Source organism: Gymnodraco acuticeps, unplaced genomic scaffold (assembly GCF_902827175.1).
Source record: "Gymnodraco acuticeps unplaced genomic scaffold, fGymAcu1.1, whole genome shotgun sequence".
Lineage (NCBI taxonomy): Eukaryota > Metazoa > Chordata > Actinopteri > Perciformes > Bathydraconidae > Gymnodraco > Gymnodraco acuticeps.
The window spans coordinates 415,918-440,881 of NW_022989890.1; the positions used below are offsets into that span (position 1 = coordinate 415,918).

At 41.3% G+C, this 24,964-nt stretch overlaps 1 protein-coding gene across 1 annotated transcript in view; it reads left to right on the forward strand.

The window, feature by feature from the left end:
* The first annotated feature begins 1,104 nt into the window (after window positions 1–1,104).
* Window positions 1,105–24,964, forward strand: part of LOC117535418 (ryanodine receptor 1-like) — a 55,097-nt gene continuing 31,237 nt past the window's right edge. The window contains 58 exon segments of the mRNA XM_034199871.1: window positions 1,105–1,284; window positions 5,428–5,547; window positions 5,632–5,730; window positions 6,243–6,263; window positions 6,608–6,682; window positions 6,770–6,848; window positions 6,929–7,041; window positions 7,128–7,227; window positions 7,314–7,410; window positions 8,098–8,172; window positions 8,258–8,414; window positions 8,506–8,670; window positions 8,811–8,932; window positions 9,030–9,216; window positions 9,615–9,750; window positions 9,837–9,932; window positions 10,311–10,429; window positions 10,572–10,705; window positions 10,809–11,050; window positions 11,167–11,359; window positions 11,456–11,672; window positions 11,927–12,031; window positions 12,119–12,222; window positions 12,306–12,389; window positions 12,515–12,674; window positions 12,811–12,958; window positions 13,074–13,273; window positions 13,353–13,527; window positions 13,627–13,835; window positions 13,940–13,954; window positions 13,956–14,299; window positions 14,418–14,547; window positions 14,780–14,940; window positions 16,142–16,304; window positions 16,398–16,484; window positions 16,611–16,837; window positions 17,375–17,813; window positions 18,385–18,933; window positions 19,020–19,220; window positions 19,650–19,761; window positions 19,879–20,022; window positions 20,303–20,576; window positions 20,678–20,792; window positions 20,950–21,082; window positions 21,165–21,259; window positions 21,336–21,471; window positions 21,588–21,774; window positions 21,892–22,003; window positions 22,100–22,220; window positions 22,515–22,684; window positions 22,783–23,003; window positions 23,092–23,182; window positions 23,271–23,411; window positions 23,981–24,144; window positions 24,254–24,332; window positions 24,482–24,571; window positions 24,651–24,791; window positions 24,876–24,953. Coding sequence (XP_034055762.1) covers window positions 1,237–1,284; window positions 5,428–5,547; window positions 5,632–5,730; window positions 6,243–6,263; window positions 6,608–6,682; window positions 6,770–6,848; window positions 6,929–7,041; window positions 7,128–7,227; window positions 7,314–7,410; window positions 8,098–8,172; window positions 8,258–8,414; window positions 8,506–8,670; window positions 8,811–8,932; window positions 9,030–9,216; window positions 9,615–9,750; window positions 9,837–9,932; window positions 10,311–10,429; window positions 10,572–10,705; window positions 10,809–11,050; window positions 11,167–11,359; window positions 11,456–11,672; window positions 11,927–12,031; window positions 12,119–12,222; window positions 12,306–12,389; window positions 12,515–12,674; window positions 12,811–12,958; window positions 13,074–13,273; window positions 13,353–13,527; window positions 13,627–13,835; window positions 13,940–13,954; window positions 13,956–14,299; window positions 14,418–14,547; window positions 14,780–14,940; window positions 16,142–16,304; window positions 16,398–16,484; window positions 16,611–16,837; window positions 17,375–17,813; window positions 18,385–18,933; window positions 19,020–19,220; window positions 19,650–19,761; window positions 19,879–20,022; window positions 20,303–20,576; window positions 20,678–20,792; window positions 20,950–21,082; window positions 21,165–21,259; window positions 21,336–21,471; window positions 21,588–21,774; window positions 21,892–22,003; window positions 22,100–22,220; window positions 22,515–22,684; window positions 22,783–23,003; window positions 23,092–23,182; window positions 23,271–23,411; window positions 23,981–24,144; window positions 24,254–24,332; window positions 24,482–24,571; window positions 24,651–24,791; window positions 24,876–24,953 — 8,700 coding nt within the window. The 5' untranslated portion in view covers window positions 1,105–1,236.

A 24,964-nucleotide genomic window follows, 5' to 3' on the forward strand; every position in this document is an offset into this window, starting at 1 on the left:
GACAACCGGCCGTCCGTCGCTCTGCTGCCCTCTACAGGAATAACGTTACTAGGTCATTCAAGTTATAAACTGTAAAAATACATACAAAGACATATTAATTATATGTTTTTCTATAACAGCGTGCTTTGTATTATTCATACATTTGTGTTCCGCAGAAAAGCACCATAATAATGTCAAATGTTCAATCTCACATTTTAGCTAAATGCGACAAAACAGTCACCTGGCTAACTTGAGGCTACATTTAATCATTCAATTAAGATGTATATTCTGTTGTTTTTGTCGCTATACGTCTCTGAATTGTTTTATCTTATTTTCCTGTTATCTATATTCTCAACAGAAAGTGCAGGATATAGCCGTTTAAGCAGCTGACCCTACAGGTGAGATGTAATTCCCAGGGATGTAAAGTAAACAAGAATGTAACGTTAATGAGAGCTAGCGTTAAGCTAACTACTCTTAGCTAATTAGCATAGCCTTAACATGTTATATTTTTAAATAGCATTACACACATTCATTTTATGATGAAAAGGCTTGTAGCGGCTTAATTTTTAGGGCAGTACATATAAACTATACGCTAACATAATATTATCCTTTTAATTTATTTGTCAATGCAATGTATATTGTATGCATATTGCATAAACAACTGCAATACTTAGTAATAATGGATACAGCATGAGAAAACTAAGGTTAAATGTTCACACTGTCTTTTTAACAAACATAAAAAAACACATATTTACTTCAATTGTTGTTGTTATCATAATGAAAGTTCTAACTTCAGGTTAATAACTTTTTTTAATGCAATCATTAGATGACACAACATAGTGCAAAAACAATGGTCATGACAGAAACATTTGAAATAGAATAGAATAGAATAGAATAGAATTCCTTTATTGTCATCGCACCAGTTACAACGAAATTTAAAAAAGCAATCCTCGCAGTGCATTTCCACATACAACGAATAAATATATCTATATAAACATATACACACATAAACATATGCTGATTCAGCTTTGTCAGCAGCAGCTTGCTCCACCTCTTTATGATGCTGTGATGAACAGGAATGAACAGTCAATCCCCCTGCCCCATGCCACAGCCACAGAGAGAAACAAGACCCACACTGCCCTTCAGAAACCTTCGGCAACATTGTCTTGCTTTAAGTAGTGGGCAAACAGGCACCAGGTGTTAAAAGCTGAGAGACAACATTTTTCATCAAGGTTTTGCTTTTAATGCCTTGGGAGAATGGCAGAAGGTGCAGATGGAGAGGAAGAGATTCAGTTCCTGCGTACAGTAAGTGATGCTATACGCGTTGTGTCAAAAAGTATTACTAAACCTATTCACAATGTAAAATGATGAGTCTTTTGTGTAGTGAATTGTCACTTCACTGTATAGAGCCAAGGCATTTACTGTTTTGGTTGACTTTCCTTACATAGACTGATGGCACAGATTGCCATGGACAGGTGGCTGGTTTTGTCAGCATTGTCATCTATTTTTATCCCATTGGGTTCTTGATATATTACTGTTTTGTCTCAAAGAAGAATACTTCTGGTGACAGGTGACAGTTGATACAAAGACACTGTGTAATGTATAAGCATTTCGATGCAGTCAAATTAAAGTATTATGACAGTTAGACACAGACACCACATTTTCTTTAAAAGACAATAATGATTTCTTTTTTTTAAAGAAACTGGTTGAGTGGTTAAAATGAAAGACAGAGTTCAGTTCAAATGTATTTGAGCAGGTTGTGTAACGAAGAGGCAGTTAGGACTACATAGGTGAATTTGAATAAATCCTAAAGAACAATTGTAGGATTCCAAACTCATCTGATGACAAGTGCTGAAACCAAGAACTCTTAATAGTTGAACTGCTGGGCTCAGATGTACCATGCCTAATGTTTTATGGGATTGTGGATGTGTCAACTTGGCTTGTAGTTTCAAGATCTACATCCAAATAATATATAACTATATCTAAATCTCTATATATAGATTTAGATATAGATATACTTATCGTTTTTTCCCGGCAAATGGATAGATGTTATTCTAAATTACAAACATGTTCCTTTTTCCCCCCGCTGTTAGAGAGAATACAAATAGGATACATTGAAGTATTCTGGACCATTTTTTTTGTATTTATATCAATACTCATTGTTATCTGGACAAGTCTTTATAAGTTATAGTAGGCCTACATTTCCATCACTTTTTTAAAGACAAAATGCCATACGATGTATTTGCTGTATCAAACCTACTGTAAGTTGTTTAATTTATGGTTTCGTAAGGATTCATTTGCCCAAACATCGTGTTTCGAGTTCGATTTTACTTTGTTGTTCGAAAATGTGCGGCACAGATGGTCGCAGTTTCCTTATCTCTGCTGTTTGAAAGACAGTTCTGTAAAACTATACAAATAGCTAGCTCTTTTTCTAAGGCAGTTAACATATATGTTATGATAGTAGCCTTATATCTTGCTTAGGGATTTATTCATTTAGAAATGTTATCTCAAAGTTTTACATGTTTCGCTTAATTGATTTTGCACTACGGTTAAATGTGTTTATTTTTGATGCATTACTCACCGCTCAGCGATCAGATTTCCAGTTAAGATCTCTGCGCCAAAGTCTACAGAAGGGCATTGTGGCCTTGCAAGCAGTCTTCCAAATGTAACACGCTCTATTTGTAAAGTCAGCGTTGATACTCAGCTATTGTCGATGTCCCACATAGTGTCACTTGAGTTTCTCTACAGCCTGGTAACTCTAGCCCGTCGGTTAGTGTAAGCCAGGAACTCATTATCTATCTGCATTATAACCATCACTTACAACTCAGATCCTTGTAGCCACTTGATCATAAGTTGTGTATCTTGAAGTGTGACGACAGTCTGTGTTTGCATTGACTTTATATCATATTTTTAATTGGACACTTTTAAATAAATGACTATTACATATTCAAACAGAAGTAACATAACTGAAAATCATGTTTGCAGTTGGCATGGTCTCATGGCTTGTAACACAGCACTAAAGTAAAATATGTTAACAATGTGTCATTAGGTTACTGTCAGTCTGTAGCTGTTCACCCTCAACCCAGAGTTCTATATTTACCGTGTGAGGATTAACAGGTTCGAAGCCCGGCCCACTGCAGCACCTGCTGACGTCAGTCCATGCAGGAACGTTACTACTACAGTAGAGCTAGACAGGGTTGTTATCACATGCTGTGACATTTTTGGTAGATTTCTCTGGTCGTTTTTTAAATGACAAACAACAACTTCTGGCAAACCAAAACGTTTAGAAAAAACACGTTAGAATTGTATGTGAACACACAGCTGCCAGCCCCATGCTGTCAATGTTGCATCTGTCTCTCAGTCCATCTGTCAGTCAGTCTGTCTGCCTGGGAGTATGTCAGTCTTTCTGCCTGTACACACATTCCTGTCCGCACAGTAACTTAGGAACCGGACGTGTCAGAAACATGATATTTACTTCGATAATAGGCTATGGTAGAAGTGTCAATTTGTCTATGGCTTTCTAATATTTTGCAGAATTAGTCTTCAAAGTAGCAACATTTTCAGATGCATTTATTAAATCAGTATAATGCCTGTTGTAAATTATTAACAAACTATTGACTTCACAATAATGTGTGCGATAGACAGTTAATTGTCAGATATTTGAGCAGTCCATAACATTACATTACATTACATTGCATTTAGCTGACGCTTTTATCCAAAGCGACTTACAATAAGTGCGTTCGTCCAACAAAATACAAACTTGAGGAAAACAGAATCATATAAGTACATCAGGTTTCATAGAGCAAAAACATTTCAAGTGCTACTCAACTGGCTTTAGAAAAGCCAGTCCTTTATTAGTATAAAAGTGCTTCGTTAATAGTTCTATCGCTCGAAGTGGAGTCGAACAACTCTGCAAACTAGGCAAGGTTAATTTAGGCACAATACAAATTCTCTTATATGTGTTTCAAAAAACTACAATAAGGCACAAAGTACATTAAATGACATAACGGTGTAACCCAAATACACAATGACAACTATTTTTAATTAAACCTTCATTAAGCGTTCAAATAACCAGAAGCATTTGGCGAAAAATGTTTAACCTTTTGAAAAGGTTTGACCTGAGGTGAATTTTAAATATTCCTTTCCTGAGCTAGCTGGCTAATTGAAGCATCCAAAGGTTCCAATGTGGGCCTTTTTTCCCCCTAGCCATCAAATCCTAAATATCTGTTGCTTTCCAGAAGGGGTTGTGTGGACAGCAGGTGCAGTGGCCTGAAATAGAGATCAAAGGGGGAGTGGCTGGTGTTTTGGAGCAAGAGAGGCGGGGAGATTAGAGCTTACTGACAGGAACAGGACTCCATTAAGACAAAACAAGTGAACAGTGGGGAAATGTGTGTCAGGAAAAACAGCTGTTTCTGCAGTTTATTTTACTTGGTGTATGTTCCCAAGTTTTTTTTTTATGTTGTCGTCAGTAAGGTTTTGGTGACCAAAACCAGACACTTGTAAGATACAGTCAGACATATACACTGTCTGTGTTCCTTTGTTAACTGCTTCCTTGGTACGTTGACACCTCTAAATTTATTTCACTTGTAATGTCAGCCCTCACAAATATAGTACAATTTGCGTCACAACGATTCGACCAATCAGAGTCATGAATGGCAAGTTTAATATGAGAACCCATGAAATGTAAGAGCTATAATGTATTATAAGATTGGCAGAATGCATTAAAGGGGAACTTTATAGATTTTACAACTCCAAGTCCGTCAAAAAGTTCTGGAGTCTTTAACGCCGATTATGTGAAAAATAAGTTGTTGAGCATTTAGTCAGTGGCTCCAGAGAGAGCCGCACAAAGCCTGATAAATGTGTAATGGCACTTGCATTGTGGGTAATGTTAACGACTGAAAAAGCCATATAACATAACAACTCCCATGTTTCATATATGTTAACTCTCTTTGTCTCTGTTAAAAAACAACAAAACAAAAGGCAATGTCTCGCTCTAATATATATATCTATATTTGTCTTGCTCTAATATATATCTATATTTGTCTTGCTCTAATATATATCTATATTTGTAATGCTCTTGCGTCAAATTCTTGATAATGTGATAAATTGGTGAGTAATTCTTTAAAACTAAAGTTGTGTTGCATTAGAAGATATGCCGTTCTCCTTTTTAAAATCATAATATACACAATCAGAGTTTGTATAGCAAATATTCTTACAATAAGTTTCACAGTTAGTGATTCAATGTTTTTTTCACTTAAAAAATAAATAAATGTTTTTTTTGCGTGACAGTTATCTAAAATCCAAAATGATAGGTTTACCTGAGACAGCTCTGACTGGAACCTTTGTTGGGTCCTATTTCATATCTCTTGCTCAATCCCAATGTTTTCCAGAAAAAAATCCCCTTGTAAAAAACTCTTCCTTAACTGTGGACTTGCTCTGTTGTTGTAGGATGATCAGGTGGTGCTTCAGTGCACTGCGTCTATTCTGAAGGAACAGATCAAGCTGTGCCTGTCGTGTGAAGGCTTCAGTAATCGTCTGTGTTTCCTGGAGACCACCTCAAACGCTCAGGTAGTGAAGCCCTGTTCATTATGTCTTTAATGTTATTTCTTAATGTCTGAACTTCTTAATCTAATCTGCTTTCCTCTGTTTCAGAATGTGCCTCCAGACCTTGCTATCTGCTGCTTCATATTGGAGCAGTCCCTGTCTGTGCGAGCGTTACAGGAGATGCTGTCCAACTCTTCAGTGGATGAGGCAAGATCATTATGTATACAGTCTATTGGCAACTTGGGCTGAATTATAACTGTTTGGTTACAACGATAAAGTTCAATGGATTGATTTAATGATCAACGGTATAATCTAATTAATATTTATTTATCATTGATCCACTCACCTTTTCCCCAAACTTTCTAACTGTGCTCAAACATGAGGGGTGTGGCACTTGATGTTAAAATAAAGAAGATTGTTTTCATTTTATTAAGAATATTGATTTGTTTTTTTATGTCTGGCAGAGCACAGTAAAACATTTGTAGAAAATATTTTTTTGAGCAGTCTTTTGCAGTATTTACCTGCAATGAATACTGTATAGCTTTGCTCGATTAGGATTGGTCCATTACGGCACTCAAAAATGTCCCTTTTTGTGTTTGACGTACCCATGATATAATAGACAAATGAAATGTATTGTTCATTCAAAATCGTAAACTTACCTTCTTTCTTTTTTGATTTGCCAACACATGCTCCTTCACTCTCCCACCTGCCAACGTTAGGCTGTGGATTTGGACAAATGGGTAAGTTCTCCTTTGTCACTGAACGTTCATGTCATAAATGTGTTACAGCTACCTTTAACAACCCCATTAGTGTTAAAGTTATATAAACAGTGTTCTCATGCAATGTAGCTGTTGTTTCACCCATTTGCCTCAGCTGTTCTCAGATGACTTAGTATATTTCCAGTAAGTTGTACTTTGCTTGGTTTTTACAATTGTAAGATATGGCTGTATTTTTGTATTCCTTGTTACGGACTCTGTAAACCCTATGGCCATTTTGATATTAACAAGGCAAAGTTGTGTCAACGGGCTAACTTTTAATACAATAACCTCTTTCTGTCTCTGAATCTATTTCCTTCTTTTCCCAGTCTTCACAAGGTGGGGGTCACCGCACCCTGCTGTACGGACATGCCATCCTCCTGAAGCACACTCACTCCAGCATGGTAAGCACATTTAGAATCGAGTCTGTAACTACTGCTGCTCGTTTTGAGTCGTCCTCTTAAGTGTTTTTCTCTCTGTTTATCTTGCAGTACCTGTGCTGTTTGACTACTTCCCGCTCACTGACAGACAAGTTGGCTTTTGATGTTGGCCTGCAGGAAGACTCCACAGGTTTCTATATTTACCGTCTGTTGCCTCCCACAAACAGTGTTTTTATATTTCTGTGTTCTAAATCTTTTTGTCTGTCACAGGGGAGGCCTGCTGGTGGACCATCCATCCAGCCTCCAAGCAGAGGTCTGAAGGAGAGAAGGTCAGGGTGGGAGATGACCTCATTCTTGTCAGTGTTTCTTCAGAGCGATACCTGGTAACCATGATTTTATTTACCTGCACTGTAACTCACAGCATGCACTCAATAAATCCTACCGATATGAACTCCTGCCCTTTTTTCAGCATCTGTCCTACGCCAGTGGTGACTTGATGGTAGATGCCTCTTTCATGCAAACGCTGTGGACCATGACTCCTGTGATGTCTGGATGTGAGCTATCTGAAGGTCTGTACTTTTGTTGCTAAAAGAAAATGATAATTTGTCCAGAAAACTGTCCACTCTTTCTAACCTGTATGACTCCTTTCCTCTAGGTTTTCTGACTGGAGGGTATGTGCTCAGGCTGTTCCATGGGCACATGGACGAGTGTTTGGCAATCCCAGGGGCCGACCAAGGGGACGACCAGCGCAGGTGACCAGTGTACTTCATTACTCCAAAATGTGATAATTTGCTGCCCCAAATTTGTTTGTTTTTGGTTTGTTCTTAATGTTGTTCTCAGCCATTTTCAGAAGCATACCATAGGTTTGTCAGTACTTTCTCTACATTATGAAAAAGTCCTTCTGGTGTTGTGTATTTGGTGTTAAAAGTCCTACGAACTGTCTTGACTGTCTCTGCGACCCTAGTTTGGATGTCGAACAGCCATACTGTATGGCAATGTTTTCCGTTATTAAGAAAGCCAGATTTTTTTGGCAACATTTATTTAGAAGGTTTCTCAACAGCAAGGAGTTCCCATATTGGTTTGTGCTTGCAAACTGCATTATCTCAGGGCGGTGGTGGCGAAGTCGATAGGGACTTGGCTTGGCAACTGGAAGGTCACCAGTTCAAGTCCCGGCAAGACCAAGTGCTACCGAGGTGTCCCTGAGCAAGGCACCGTTCCCTACACTGCTCCCCGGGCGCTGTTCAAAATGGCAGCCAACTGCTCCTAACACTAGGATGGGTCCAATGCAGAGAAACTTTCCCTACGGGGATTAATAAAGTATATCAAATTATCTGTTGTGTTTATTTTAATGTGCTACCACTCTGAAGACGGTTTCAGGTGTCTGGAGGAGTTTTTAAACTTTAAATTAACTAATACCGGTTGTATGTCATCAATTTCAGAGTTGCTTATTATGAAGGAGGGGCTGTATGCAGCCATGCTCGTTCCTTATGGAGACTTGAGCCACTTCGTATCGCGTGAGTATCTTAATACAGTGCATTTTTATGTGTTTTACAATCATTCACTTGTATTGACATTAAATTGATTTATTTCTGTTGGTAGTTGGAGCGGGGGTCACATTAAATGGGGCCAGTTTTTCCGGATACGTCACATAACAACAGGAAGATATCTTTGTCTGGATGAAGAGAAAGGACTGCTGTTGGTGGACCCGGAAAAAGCTAATTCTAAGTTGTCAGCCTTCTGCTTCAGAATTTCAAAGGTGATTGTCATGCAAAGTCACTGGCCTCAGAAATCTCAAAACTGTCTTTCCTGCCTTGATGAATCAAACATATTTTTTATTTTAACTTCAGGAAAAAATCGAAGCGATCAAGAAGCGAGATGTGGAAGGCATGGGCACGCCTGAGATAAAGTATGGAGAGTCCATGTGCTTCGTGCAGCATGCCTCAACTGGCCTCTGGCTCACATATGCTGCTGTCGATGCCAAATCTGCCCGTCTGGGTCCTCTAAAGAGAAAGGTAAAGCAGAATTATACGACAAGATCATTCTCTCACCAACAGAAATGACACAAAAGGCAACCAGCGATGCACTCAGCTAATTGAGGATATATTCCTCCTGTCAAACGTGTGTTTTAATATCAACTGTGTTCAATTCTCAGGCCATACTCCATAAAGAAGGTCACATGGATGATGCTCTCACAGTGGCTCGATCTCAGATAGAAGAGTACCAAGCTGCCAGAATGATTTTCAGCACTACAGGCCTCTTCAACCAGTTCATCAAGTAGCACTCAGTTTATTTAAATCTTGCTTTAAAGCTGTTTTTTCGAGTTACAGCATATTCATTGTGGTATTCCAATGTTCTCTTTCCGTATCTCCAGAGGTCTAGATGCTCTGAGTGGGAAAAACAAGTCTTCCAGCTCCGGATCTCTGCCTATGGACACGGTGGTGCTCTCCCTGCAGGACCTCATTTTCTACTTTCGCCCCCCCGAGGAGGAGCTGGAGCATGAGGACAAACAGTTCAAGCTGCGTTCCCTCAAGAACAGACAGAACCTCTTCCAGGAGGAGGTTAGTCCATATACTGAGGAATACATATGAATTCAAATGTATAAAAGTGGCAAGTTTGGGTGTAAATTAAGTTTGGTTGATTTATTTATATTTAGTCAAAGTCAAGTCAAAGTCAACTTTAATGTCAATTTTTCTGTGTGTTTGTACAGACAGAGAGATCGAAATAACGTTTCCAACAATCCCGAATTCAAAATACAATAATACAAATATGTATACAAATATGTATAAATATGTATATCCTCTATATATACAATCAACAGACACATTTGCACATATGCACACATTAAGATAAAACACAACAATCAATAACAGTCACTTCAATATCTTAGGCAATGTACATAGTGCAAGATCGTTTAATATTTGTATTTGAGTTCTCTTCATGTTTTTTTTTTAAACAGGGAATGATTACCCTGGTCCTGGAGTGTGTTGATCGTCTCAACGTCTACAACACAGCAGCCCACTTCTCAGAGTACGCTGGGGAAGAAGCCGCAGAGTCGTGGAAGGAGATTGTGAATTTACTGTATGAATTACTAGGTAATCTTTCCCAATATCTGACCAGCTTCCTTAGCTGTTAATGAGATGTATTAACAATCTTTTTTTGCTCCTCTTCTTTTGTCCAGCTTCTTTGATCAGAGGAAATCGTGCCAACTGTGCCCTGTTCTGTGATAACCTCGACTGGCTGGTCAGTAAACTGGATCGTTTGGAGGCATCTTCAGGTATTAAGAAACATTTAAACGTGAACGTTTTTTTTCTCTCATTTGTATATTCCTTAACCGTATTTGAATGATTAGATAAAGAATAAAAAAAGTGAAAACCATGTGTATTGCCCTGTCATTTGAATTTGCAAACAACATACAGATGGTGTCAATATAATAGGAACACCTTGAAATGTAATCAGAAGTTAAAATATTATTCTTGCAACAAAAACGAGCTATTTGAAACTTGCAATTCTTTATGAATACAGTTGTCATTTCTTTGTTCTAAGCTTGATGTGTCCTGTTTGAAGACGTACATAATTGTATATAGCTTTTTTACTATATCAAATAAACATGACTGCGAGGGTTTGTTTACATATTTGTCCCATTTTATGACAGGAATCCTCGAGGTGTTGTATTGCGTTCTGATTGAGAGTCCAGAGGTGCTGAATATTATCAAGGAAAATCACATCAAATCAATCATCTCTCTGCTGGATAAGCATGGACGCAACCACAAGGTCAGGAACATTAAACACTGTTTGCTGAGAAAACCTGATCTATTGCAGTTCAGATAAGACACTGTAATACATCAAATATGAAGCTACGAAGCAGCACCAGAATGATTTTCGTTTATTGAAAACAATCTCCCTTTTCTACCAGGTCTTGGATGTGCTCTGCTCTCTGTGTGTGTGTAACGGGGTCGCTGTGAGGTCGAATCAGAACCTCATCACAGAGAATCTGCTTCCTGGTCGTGACTTCCTGCTACAAACCAACATTATCAACTATGTGACGAGGTGGGTTCATTAGCTCAAGCACACTTCAGATCATGTTCTTCATTCCACGCTACAGCCAATCATCAAAACCTTTACACTGATTGTTTTGTCCTCCCTCCTTCAGCATGAGACCCAACATTTTCCTTGGGACTTGTGAAGGATCCACTCAGTACAAGAAGTGGTATTTTGAGGTGATGGTGGACCATGTGGAGCCGTTCCTTACAGCTCAGCCATACCACCTGCGGGTGGGCTGGGCTCTAACGGAGGGTTACAGTCCTTACCCTGGTGGGGGCGAAGGCTGGGGGGGCAACGGTGTCGGAGATGACCTGTACTCCTACGGTTTCGACGGGCTAAACCTCTGGTCAGGTAAAGTAAACATGGCATAAATTAAAAGTAGTGTTTTGCAGAAAGTGAACAGTTTATTTCCAAGAACAAAAACATGTTGTTAATAAATATGTGCTAATTACCCTCTGTGTCCACAGGACGTGTTCCGCGTCACGTTGCCACGCCCAATGAGCACCTCCTGGCCGCAGAAGACGTGGTCAGCTGCTGTTTGGATCTGAGCGTGCCCAGTATCTCCTTTCGCATCAATGGGCATCCTGTACAGGGCATGTTTGAGAACTTCAACCTGGACGGCCTGTTCTTCCCCGTTGTGAGCTTCTCTGCAGGCGTTAGGTAGGGCATTGTATTAAGCTTATTTTCCCTTTTAATAAGTGCATTATAGATTTTACTTTATGAGACTAATTTCAATTTTCCCGCTCTAATTTCAAGGTTGCGATTTCTTCTCGGAGGGCGTCATGGGGATTTCAAGTTCCTCCCACCTCCAGGCTACGCTCCGTGCTATGAAGCAGTCCTACCGAGGGACCGTCTGCGCATTGAGCCCATCAAGGAGTACAAACACGATTTTGATGGCGTCCGTAACCTGTTGGGTCCGACTCAGTCTCTCTCACATACAGCCTTTACTCCTGGCCCTGTGGACACTATACAGGTACAATTTATACCATACTATTTAGTTCTCATCATCATTTGCACTGTTTAGTGTAGTTTATTTGTTTATAGTGTTGTGGACAGTCCCCATTGATCAACTGTCACAAAAAACAGTAAATGGGGCAGCTTTAGCCAACATTGCTAATTTCCAGCTGTTGTCCCCGGCCAGATGGACACCCTTAAAATCACGATACATCAACACCATTAGTTATAGTTAATATCATTTGCACTGTACTGATTGTATTATTCTTTCAGATTGTACTTCCTCCCCACTTGGAGCGCATTCGAGAGAAGCTTGCAGAAAACAGCCACGAGTTATGGGCTGTTACTCGCATTGAACAGGGGTGGACCTATGAACCAGTGAGTTCCTTCTCTTTTCCTTCCCAGTACACTAAAAGTTCCCCCTAAAAACATTGTTTGACTCTCCTTTTTAAAACCAATGTCAAGTTTCGCGATGACAACAAGAAGCTGCACCCCTGCCTGGTAGATTTCCAGAGTCTGCCTGAACCAGAGAAGAACTACAATTTAGCAATGTCAGGAGAGACACTAAAGTAAGTCACTGACATTGGCTTATTTAACAGCATCTGCTTTGGTTTCTTTGTATTTCTAACTCTCAGTGTGATTCATTTCATAGGACTCTGCTGGCACTGGGCTGTCATGTAGGAATGGGAGATGAGAAAGCCGAAGAGAATCTGAAAAGGAACAAGCTCCCCAAAACGTGAGCTGCAAGGCATTTGTTTATTGTGATGCACTTCTAGCATTGGTTCTCTTCTATTATGTACTGTTAATGGCCCTGTAAAGGCTCTCTAGGACACATTCTGATCACAAAGCATTGTTTGTTAGTTACATGCAGAGCAGTGGATACAAGCCAGCGCCTCTGGACCTCACCTATGTCAAGCTAACGCCTAATCAGAACACTCTGGTGGAGAGACTGGCAGAAAATGGACACAATGTGTGGGCAAGAGACCGGGTTCACCAGGGTTGGACATACAGTATTGTTCAGGTACAGCCATTCTTTTTATAAAGACGTCCCTATAAGTATTTGTAGATAATATGCTACAGTAGTTACATATTGAAAGTTAATTTGCACGAATCTTTACTTGCCCTTGTTACATGTTTGATCTTGTTTTTTTGTACAGGATATAATGAACAAGCGTAATCCCCGCCTGGTTCCTTACAACCTATTGGATGAAAAGACTAAAAAGACCAACAGAGACACAGTTTCTGCAGCTGTTCGCACTCTCATCGGATATGGCTACAACATAGAGCCACCTGATCAGGAGAGCAGTAAGTTTGCCCTGCTGTCTAAAATGTATCTGTCCTATTTTTGCAGTCCTACAAGTATCATTATCATTACTACAAGCTCTTCTAAGTGTTTGTTCCTTTGTTTGTGTTAATGCAGGCGGGCATGGACCAGCCACTGGGGATAAGGTCAGAGTGTTCAGAGCAGAGAAGTCTTATGCTGTCACTCAGGGGAAGTGGTACTTTGAGTTTGAGGCGGTGACAGTCGGGGAGATGCGAGTGGGCTGGGCCAGGCCTAATGTTCGCGCAGACACTGAACTCGGTGCAGATGAGTTTGCGTATGTCTTCAATGGCTTCAAGGTGGGAACAAGACCTAGTTACATAATTGTAAAACATTCAAAAGCCCCTGTTATACTAAACTTACATGTTTCAAATCCAGGCCCAACGTTGGCATGTGGGAAACGAGCCATTTGGTCGTCAGTGGCTATCTGGTGATGTGGTGGGATGTATGATCGACCTCACAGAGATGAACATCATGTTCACACTCAACGGAGAAATGTTGATCAGTGACTCAGGCTCCGAGATGGCCTTTAAGGATATAGAGATAGGAGAGGGTGAGTAACACAGAACAGATCATCTCAGGTAGCGACTATGGATATTAGCACCTGTGTATTTCTGATGCTAATGATCATTTATGTTTCAATCATCCCTAGGCTTCATACCTGTGTGCAGTCTGGGCCTGTCCCAGGTCGGCCGGATCAACTTGGGTCAGAACGTCAGCAGTCTTCGTTTTTTTACGATCTGTGGGCTGCAGGAGGGATTCGAACCCTTTGCTATCAACATGAAAAGAGACATTACTATGTGGTTCAGCAAAAGCCTTCCCCAGTACATCAATGCACCTACTGATCATCCTCACATAGAGGTACTGTGCCTTACTTCTTGTAATGTTTGAATACATTAATTGTTTGTTTTCATTATGAACAAGTTACTAGATCACAGCCTACCTCCCTTTCATGTATGCTCTAGGTGTCGCGTGTTGATGGGGACTGTGGAATCTGCCCCTTGTATCAAAGTGACCCACAAGACACACGGGTCTCAGAACGCAAACACAGATCTGCTTTTCTTCAGACTCAGCATGCCAGTTGATTTTCATGAGACTTTTAAAGTCCCAGCGGGAACCACACTTCTTACACGTGCACTTACCATACCTGAGGACGATGTGTTAGAGGTGGACCCAGACTCTGACTTTGAAATACTCAAGAAGTCAGCTTCTCGCAAAGAGCAGGAAGAGGAGAAGAAAGAATCGTCCGTGCCGAAAGAGACCCCTGCCATCAAAAATGGAGAAAATGAGAAGGATTCCTCAACGGAGAAAAGCAAGAAGAAAGGGTTTGTACAAATCAATGTAGAGTGACTTGAGAAGGGTACATGTATGGGGAGAAGGCTGGTATACTTAGTTTACATTTATTTTGTACATATAGTGAGTGATTGCTGCTGTTATTTACAGATTCCTATTCAAGGCTAAGAAGGCTGCATTGATCAATCCTCCACCTATTGTTCCTGCAATGCCTCGCTTAATGGAAGATGTGGTGCCAGATGACAGGGATGACGTCGACATCATCCTCAACACCACTACAGTATGTCAAGAGCTTACATTTAAATGATTATCATATTCACAAATATAAAATCCATTCTCGTTCTGCTTGTACTGTTATCTATAGGTAGAATAATAAACAAAAGAAATAAACAATGTTGCCTTCATTGCAGTATTTTGTCTAATAAACGTCTGGCTGTACTGTTATTACGCCATCTTGACCTGAAACTGTACTTGTGTGTATTTCCCACCCACTTCTTTCTTCCCTTTACTAGTACTATTATTCTGTGCGAGTGTTTGCGGGGCAGGAGCCCAGTGGAGTGTGGGTGGGCTGGATCACGCCAGACTATCACCAGTACGACCAACATTTTGACATCAGCCATGTGAGAAATGTGACGGTCACTGTGGGTGACGATAAAGGAAACATTCATGACAGGTATGAAACCTTTTTCTAGGCAGTGTTTTTATTTGTATTTAAAGGTCCCATGTCATGCTTTTCTGGTTATTACCCGTCCCCTTGTGTGTTATGTAGCTTTTTCTGCATGTAGTCACAAACCCTCAAATTACACCCTGTACACCCTGCGAGTAAAACTCTAACACAGAAAATACCTGTCTGTGCTGCCCTAGAACGCCTCGTTGGAGATTTTCCATTTTTTTCTTCCTGGGTATGGTGACGTAACCATACCCAAATGGACCAATTGGTCCAAACGGACCAATCCGCGGAGCCGTTACGTCAAGTCCACGGATTGGTCCATCTTTTCTCAGCTGCATGCTCCGGATTTCTCCGCCTGAGACGGCGGGACGCGGCGAGGCTGTGAGTCTGTGTATGTGAGCACACACACAGACTCACAGCCAGGCCAGTGTGTGTGTGTGCGTGCTCTGGCTGGTTTCGGGCTGTGTCTCGCTGTGTCTCGCTGTCTCGCCGACCCCACGCAGCAACTAGGAAACCACATCAGTAAGCCAGCTCACACTGTCCGTTCCTCGCAGCAGCGAGCCCCGCAACGTCCCGCCAACACGGCACCCAGACCCCACGCAGCATTCTCATCTGTTTGTCATTTTCTGGTTGCTAACACCATTGTAACACATAATCACTGATGTTCCGCTGTAACGGTGGTGGACTCTGGGCGAGCTGACCAATCAGAGCACACTGGGCTCACAGGGAGGAGGGGGGGTGGCAGGAGCTCCAACAAGCCGTTTACGACAGAGAGTGAATACACATGCTATACAGAGATGCTGTATGAGAAACCAATGTGAGTTTGAAAAATTGCGCAATGTAAATCTATTCTAGTAGACCTCAACAATGGAATTATGATCAGTAGAAATGGCCATATCATGGGACCTTTAAAGGTGGCCAGAATTTCAGTTTAAAACAGAAAAAACTGAACTAACTTTACCAATAAAATGTGATGTTTTTTAACAGACGGCTAACGCACTGCGTGTAGATTATAAGAAAGCATAGTCTCATAGCAGTTTGCTCGAATATTGCACCCTCCCTTCAGCCTTGATAACTTTAATATCATTTGTTTGGACCAAGAAGTAGAGGGGAAATGATGCGCCTTTGGAGTGTGTGAGCAGGGAATATACTATGCACCTTTTAAAATGACAAAATGCATGATTTTATTTTGTGTCTTCCTCAGTATAAAACGCAGTAACTGCTACATGGTGTGGGGAGGGGAGTTCAGCAGCTCCCAGCAAACCCGAGTCAGTCAAGAGGATTTTATGATTGGCTGTCTGATTGATTTGGACACAGGACTCATGACTTTCACTGCCAATGGAAAAGAGATCAACACTTTTTACCAGGTCAGAAAAGCTTCAACAAAGTATTAAAACAGAGCCTTTATAAAGTCTTAACTTAATAATGTAATGCAACCATGTTGTGTTCCTTTGTTGCAGGTGGAGCCACACACAAAACTGTTCCCGGCTGTCTTTGTTCTTCCTTCCAGTCAGAATATGATTCAGTTCGAACTAGGAAAGCTCAAGGTCAGTCACAAGGAATCACTCCACTCAGTCAGCGCCAATCTGCAAAATCAAGGCTACAGTTACATCTATTATGTATCTGTCTTCTTCTCTAATACATCATTTGTCTCCTTTTTCTTATCTTGCTAGAACATCATGCCGATCTCAGCCGCCATGTTCCGTAGTGAACGCAAGAACCCCGTCCCCCAGTGCCCTCCTCGACTGGACGTCCAGATGTTGACCCCCGTCATCTGGAGCCGCATGCCCAACAACTTCCTGGCTCCAGAGACAGGGCGTGTTAGTGAGAGACTGGGCTGGGTGGTGCAGTGTCAGGAGCCCCTCACCATGATGGCCCTACACATCCCAGAGGAGAACAGGTCAGAATTGTGTCCCTCTTTAAAAAAATCTTTGGGTTAACCTTTTTTTGACTAATTGACCCAGCTAAAATATATATTTTTTCAAAGGGAGCCCTTGCCAAGACAGCAGCAATAGAGCGTACAATTTAAAATGTTAAACACATTTATCAAACATACAGTATTACAGATAACACAAAACAGAGTACATAACATTTAAAACACATCAAACAAGCTGTGGGTTTTTCTCTGGAAGTTTTTCCTTGTACGATGTGAGGGTCTAAGGATAGAGGGTGTCGTTTTTCTCATACTGATATTCTGAACAATCTGTGCTGTTGTATTTGCTGTAAAGTGTCTCTACTGTAGGCTATTTTTATTATATGTACAGCACTTTGGCTCGACCAAAAATCGTTTATAAATGTGCTATATAAATAAAACTTGATTTGATTTGAAACAAACGTACAGTAACCACTCACACACATGTTAAACGATGACTATGCATTTACTGTAAGGAGTGGTAAAAGAAAATGTCAGCAAAATGAACCTGTTAATTTCCTCTAGGTGCATCGATATCCTGGAGCTTTCTGAATGTATGGACCTGCTGAAGTTCCACTATCACACTCTGAAGCTGTACGGCTTGGTGTGTGCTTTGGGAAACAACCGTGTGGCTCACGCTCTGTGCAGCCATGTGGACGAGTCCCAGCTCTTCTACGCCATCGAGAACACCTACCTGCCCGGACCGATGAGGAGCGGCTTCTACGACCTGCTCATCAGCATGCACCTGGAGTCTGCCAAGAGGAACCGGCTGGGAACCAACAAGGAGTTCATCGTTCCCATGACAGACCAAACACGCAGTATCACACTGTACTCGGACAAATCTGACGCTTTACCTGGGGTCGGACTCACGACATGTCTGCGCCCAAAACTGCATTTTTCTTCTGTCGGGTTTGTTGGAACAGATCAAAACATCTACACACTGAGCCCAAGCATCCCCTTACAGGTGAGTTTGAACACATTCAGCACTTAAAGGGGCCCTTTTAGGGGTTTTCCCTTTCCTGTAGTGTGTAATATAGGTTTATGACAATGTAAATGGTCTACAAAGGCTAAAATCTTAAAGTTCGGTCCAGAGGGAGTTTCTCTCCCACACAGCCTGAAAAGCCTCCATTGGATTCCTTTGTTTATTTCCATAACATAGTGACACATAACACTTGTGCTTCTACTGTATTGACTATCGCTCCAACACATTGTACGTGATTGGCTAAGGGGCGGGACATCATAGCAGAGCCAAACATGTCACAGTAGTGGCCCAAAATACAAATATGACCTGAAAATGAGCACAATAGGGCCTCTAAAGAAACTGTTGATGCAGTACTTACATTTTTATCTACAGTACTGCATTTTTTTCATAATGTAATCTTTTTGTAGCCTCTTTCTCCTGCAATGTTGTCCGACTGAAAAAATGGTCTCACTTACTCGTTACCTTGATAATTGCTTAACGATTGTGGATGATAACAAGCATTCTTTGATGTAAACCTGGCCAGCAGTATTGACAAGTTTGCTTATCTTTCCAGATGCTAAAGACCAAAGCCTTACAAATGCTGACTGAGGCCGTGCAAGATGGAGTTCAAGCCATGAGAGATCCTGTGGGCGGTAGTGTTGAGTTTCATTTTGTTCCAATCCTGAAGCTCATCAGTACCCTCCTCATCATGGGTGTGTTTGACGATGAAGATGTCACACACATCCTGAAGATGCTTGAGCCCGTAGTGTTCAGTGGTAAGAAAGCAGAGGAGCCTGCTGAGGAGATTGCCAATTTGAAGGAAGAAAAGGAACAAAAAGCACCCCCAAAAGTAGGAGCGGTAAAGCAAGGGGAGCATGAAGCCATGGGTGAAGAGGAAGAAGAAGAGGAATATGAAGATGATGGCTTGGGTGAAGAGGAGGAGGAGGAGGAAGAATTAGAGAAAGCTGTCGTGCCACACGGAGAAATGCAAGTGGAGACTGCGCCAGTAAATGGTGAGAAAGGCGCTGAGGAAACAGAGAAAGAAATCAAAGAGGAGAACAAAGAAGAACAGCTGGAGCAGGGACTCTTTCAGATGAAGCTACCAGAGTCTGTCAAGTTGCAGGTATGACTTTTTAAAAGATACAAAAAATCGGTTCCTCCCAGTGATACTGTGTAACTGATTCACCCTTTTTCATTTATTTCCTTCAGATGTGTACTCTGCTGCAGTATTTCTGTGACTGCGAGCTGCGTCACAGAGTGGAGGCCATCACTGCGTTTTCAGACCAGTTTGTCAGCCAGATACAGTCCAACCAGAGGCACCGCTACAACGAGCTGATGCTGGCCTTCACCATGAGCGCAGCCGAGACCGCCCGCAAGACCCGGGAGTTCCGCTCCCCGCCACAGGAGCAGGTACACACACACACACACACACACACACACACACACACACACACACACACACACACACACACACACACACACACACACACACACACACACAGGCATACCAAGAAAGCATAGTACATTTGTTAAATCTTTCATTTTATTACGATTTGTTCAGTTAAGGAAAATCTCCATCCTTATAACACAGTTAGTAAATTAACTTGGAATCTACCTTTGTTTTCTGACTTACATTCTCTGGTCATTGATGTATTTCATTTAAATATGTTAGAAAACCTGGCAAATGCGGATGAAATTATGTCAAACTGACAACTATTCAGTGCAGCTGGTTTAAAAATGTCCTCGCTGGAAGAGAACTTACCCGAGAAATTCTCCAGAGAGCAAATCTTTTGAGAAAAGTACCATAACAATGGAATTGTTCTTTTGCTGTGTGTCTAGGTCAATATGCTCATGAACTTTAAGAACTGTTCTGAGGACGATCAGTGCCCCGTTCCTGATGAAGTCCGCGATGCTCTGCTGATTTTCCACAATTTCCTGCTGGCTCACTGTGGTCAGTGTTTATCTATACAGTATAATCAAGTCTACCAACATCTGCATCTTAGGTAAACACTGCAGATGGAGAATTTGAATAGAAGTTACACTATCTGATTTAAAACTTCCCTCGCAGGTGTTCATATTGAAGAACAAGAAGAGGAGGAAGAGGTGGATAATTCCGTCCGTGGCCGACTGGTCCGTTTGTTGGCAAAGGTGAAAAAAGTCCGTGAGAAGAAAGTGGAGGTGGAGCCTGAGCCGCAGGAAGATAAAAAACCAAGTGAGTCTCTCTTCTTCTACATGTCACATACATCTGGAATAAAACTGCATTGTTTCACTGTTTGTCTGGAGATAATATTCCTTTTGTAAAGTGACACTTTCTTTCTAAAGCACTTTGAATTGCCTTGTGTTGAAAGGTGCTATATAAATAAACGTGCCTTGCCTTACTTAATGGAGCAGCTAATTGAGTTTTTTTTACCACCCCGTAAAAACATTTCCACAGTCACTTTAATATGGTGTCTTCGGTATGATTGCTTAACTCTATGTTCTTTGTATCCCAGGCACATTGCAGGAGCTGATTTCTCATACAATGATCCATTGGGCCCAGGAGTCTTTCATCCAGAACCCAGAGCTTGTGCGCATGATGTTTAGCCTGCTCCACAGACAGTATGATGGGCTGGGTGAGCTCATGCGTGCCCTTCCCAAGGCCTACACCATCAACGGCGTGTCAATCCATGACACCATGGACCTGCTAGAGTGCTTGGGCCAGATCCGCTCACTGCTTATTGTCCAGATGGGTCCCGAAGAGGAGAGGCTAATGATTCAAAGCATCGGGTCATTATAACATTTAAACTATTTCTGAATATCTTGCCTTAAAGTGAATTCCTAGATAACTACATGTGACAGAAACTAAACTTAATTTTTTTCTTCCTTAGAAACATCATGAGTAACAAAGTTTTCTATCAACACCCCAACTTGATGCGAGCTCTGGGCATGCATGAAACTGTCATGGAGGTCATGGTTAATGTCCTTGGCGGCGGGGACTCCAAGGTATGTTTTGTCCTCTGCTTAACTTAGTTTTAAATATCCTCAATACACAGAAAGACTTTGCTTAGTATTCCTACAAAGTGAAAGATGGAGGAATACAATGAGATAGATAGATGTTACGCTACTTAACCTTACATGTATAATATTCTTCCTCCAACAGGAGATCAGATTCCCTCGAGTGGTGACGAACTGCTGCCGCTTTCTCTGCTACTTCTGTCGCATCAGTCGTCAAAATCAGCGCTCTATGTTCGACCACCTCAGCTACCTTCTACAGAACAGTGGCATCGGCCTTGGTGATTGTCTTTATCAGCATTATTATTGATGCTCTTGAAGTGTGAGCTGTCATTAAGCTGGACATTTTCTGCTGTTCTTTAGGAATGCGAGGCTCCACCCCCTTGGACGTGGCTGCAGCCTCTTGTATCGACAACAACGAGCTAGCATTGGCTCTCCAAGAGCAAGACCTAGAAATGGTAAAAACCGTCAACATGTACCAAACAAGCATTGTTCAAACTTCTTCAGTGCTTAAATACACTGTTATATTTCCAGGTGGTGAAATATTTAGCAGGATGTGGACTTCAGAGCTGTCCAATGCTGCTGTCTAAAGGCTACCCTGACATTGGCTGGAACCCTTGTGGTGGAGAGAAATACCTCGACTTTCTTCGTTTTGCTGTGTTTGTCAACGGTCAGATTTTAATAATTGCTAAATGATGCAATATTCCAATTTCGAATGCGCTGATTTCAAATGAATACATATTTTTTCCCTTTATAACAGTTAGTACGTTGTTCTTCCCTCTACAGGAGAGAGCGTAGAAGAGAATGCCAACGTGGTGGTACGTCTCCTCATTCGCAGGCCTGAGTGCTTCGGTCCAGCTCTCAGAGGCGAGGGTGGTAATGGTCTGCTGGCTGCGATAGAGGAGGCCATCAAAATATCTGAGGACCCTGCAAGGGATGGCCCTAGTGTTAAGAAGGATAGACGCTTTCCCATGTAAGAGTTATTAGCTTTGGCTTAACAGCCTTCTGATCGTATTTAATGAGGTGCCAAAGTGTGCATTACCTCCTTCCGGTGTTTGATAAAGAGCCGCAATGTTTTTTTTTCTGGTAGGTTTGGAGGAGAGGAGCAGCATGAGGAGAACAAGGTGCACCTAGGAAATGCCATCATGTCCTTCTACTCTGCCCTTATTGATCTGCTGGGACGCTGTGCTCCAGAGATGCATGTAAGAGAACACTGGGGTTTTCAAAAAGGTTGAAGAAAGGAAGGAAGATGCAGGAATAGGGCAACTAGATTACAATGTTTATTTGTGTCTCTGCAGTTGATCCAGGCTGGTAAGGGTGAGGCTCTGAGGATCAGGGCCATTCTGAGGTCTCTGGTCCCTATTGAGGATCTGGTGGGAGTCATCAGCCTTTCTGTTCAGATTCCTTCGTTTGGAAAAGGTAAACACTTGGGAAAACATTTGACATTTATACATTTCAATTGTTACATTTAATAATAATAATAATGCATGACATTTCTTTATTAGAGTGCTTTTACAGGTGCTCAAAGCGCTTTACAAGTACACATTACACACATATTAGACATGTAAGAGTCATTACTGTGGACATTACCCACAGGAGCAAATGCGGGTAAAGTGTCTTGCCCAAGGACACAACGGCACAATGTGATCACTTCTATCCGACTTTTCACATGAACAATGATTTATCTTAAATGTTTTTTTGTGTCGTTCTTAGACAACAGCATCATTGAACCAAAGATGTCAGCCAGCTTCGTGCCGGATCACAAGGCTCCCATGGTTCTGTTCCTGGACAGAGTGTACGGTATTGAGAACCAGGATTTCCTGCTCCATGTGCTGGAGGTGGGATTTCTGCCTGACATGAGGGCTGCTGCCTCTCTGGACACGGTGAGCATCAAAACATTCACAAACATACGTATATGGACTTTGGGAAGAAGAATATTCATATTACTGTCTGACTTAATTCACCAATTACTTTCCATCAGGCTGCTTTCTGCACCACAGAGATGGCCCTGGCTTTGAACCGCTACCTGTGTTCTGCTGTGTTGCCACTCATCACTAAGTGTGCACCGCTCTTCGCTGGCAGTGACCACAGAGCCATAATGATTGACTCCATGTTGCACACGATCTACCGACTGTCTCGTGGTCGAGCCTTCACAAAGGCGCAAAGAGACATCATTGAAGAGTGCCTCATGGCTCTGTGCAAGTGAGTTCAACCTCCTGGCAAATGTTGTTTTATAATCAAACATATCCAAGGTTATATTGAATGTTTTCTGTGTTTTTCTTTTTGTCAGACATCTACGTCCATCCATGCTTCAGCACCTGCTGAGACGGCTGGTGTTTGATGTGCCCATTCTCAATGAGTACGCCAAAATGCCACTGAAGGTATGAGCACTTTAAAACATGATAAAACGATTAAAACACGACTCTTCTTGTATTAATGTTTACTTTCCCTTTTTTTTACATCCTGCAGCTTTTGACCAACCACTATGAGCGTTGTTGGAAGTATTATTGCCTCCCTAATGGTTGGGCCAACTTTGGACTGGCATCAGAAGAGGAGCTGCATCTGACCCGCAAACTGTTCTGGGGCATCTTTGAATCGCTAGCACACAAGGTGAAGCAACAGCTATATGAGGGTTTCTTTTTCAGTTGATCAGAATCAGAATACCTTTATTAGTCCCACGGAGGGGACATTTGCGTAGTTACAGCAGGGAAAAGAGCCACAGACAGCTTAATGTTACATTTGTTAAATATGTGACATGCATTTAAAAAAAAGTACTGAATTATGATATAATTAAAATATATAATAAAAAGTTACAAAATTAAAAAAAATACACATCCTGTAAAAGTTCTTAGGATTTAGCAGCCATCTATATATTACACAGTTATTAACGGCATCTATATATATTGCACATCTAGCACATATTGCACATAGGTGGTTGGTATTTAACAGCAGCAAGTTACACAATTTACAAAATACAAAATACACACCTTGTAACAGTTCTAAGGATTTAGCAGCCAGGTATATATTACACAGTTATTAACGGCATTTACATATTGCACATAGTTTGTTGGTATTTAGCAGCAGGGGGTGATATAGTCTGTGTTGTGGTGTGCGTGGGGGGGGTCAACTTATTATGGTATGAGCATATTTTAATTCATTCATTTACATTTTGATTTCAGAAATTTGATGCTGAGATTTTCAAGATTTCAATGCCGTGCATTTGCGCCATTGCTGGAGCCATTCCTCCCGACTATGTGGACGCCAGCTACTCCTCCAAAACGGAGAAAAAGGCATCAGTAGATGCAGAGGGAAACTTTGATCCTAAACCAGTAGAGACCACAAAGTGAGAGGATTTGTGTTTTTATAACTCCCAAGACATCGACATCTCAAATAATAATAATATGTCTCAAAATGATAAAAGCTAAATTCACTGATTCTCTCTCCAATCACAGCACCATCATCCCTGAAAGGCTGGATCCCTTTATCAACAAATATGCTGAATATACACATGATAGATGGGCCTTTGAGAAGGTAGAACAGGATTGTTTAATAACTTCCTATTATTCTTCAGCTATTTCAGGATCAACACTTGTGTTTAGTTTCAACAGCTAAGAATGCATTATATTTGTAAGCATAAATGTCAGCTGTAACACAATTTTAAACTTGTTTCTATGTTTTAGATCCAGAATAACTGGTCATACGGTGAGGTGCTGGATGAAAATGCAAAAACTCATCCCATGCTCAGACCCTACAAAACCTTCTCAGAAAAGGTAGGTTTCCAGTCGTGTTCGGCGTTAACGCATATAAAGCGTCCCTGGTCATGATCACACTGACTTTTTCTTCTGGCAGGACAAAGAGATCTACCGTTGGCCGATCAAAGAGTCGGTCAAAGCCATGCTTGCGTGGGAGTGGAACCTAGATAAAGCTAGAGAGGACGAAGAGTCGGATAAGAAGAAGACAGTATCTCGAAAAATCTCACAGACAGCTCAGGTATGAAGCAGTTATATAAATACTTAATATCTCAGCCATTGTTATTTATTGTACAGTATGTAATGCTAGGTATTTTTGATGTAGGCAACCTATGACCCAAGCCAGGGCTACAGTCCACAGCCCATTGATGTCACACACATGGCTCTTTCAAGAGACCTCCAGGTAAATATTGA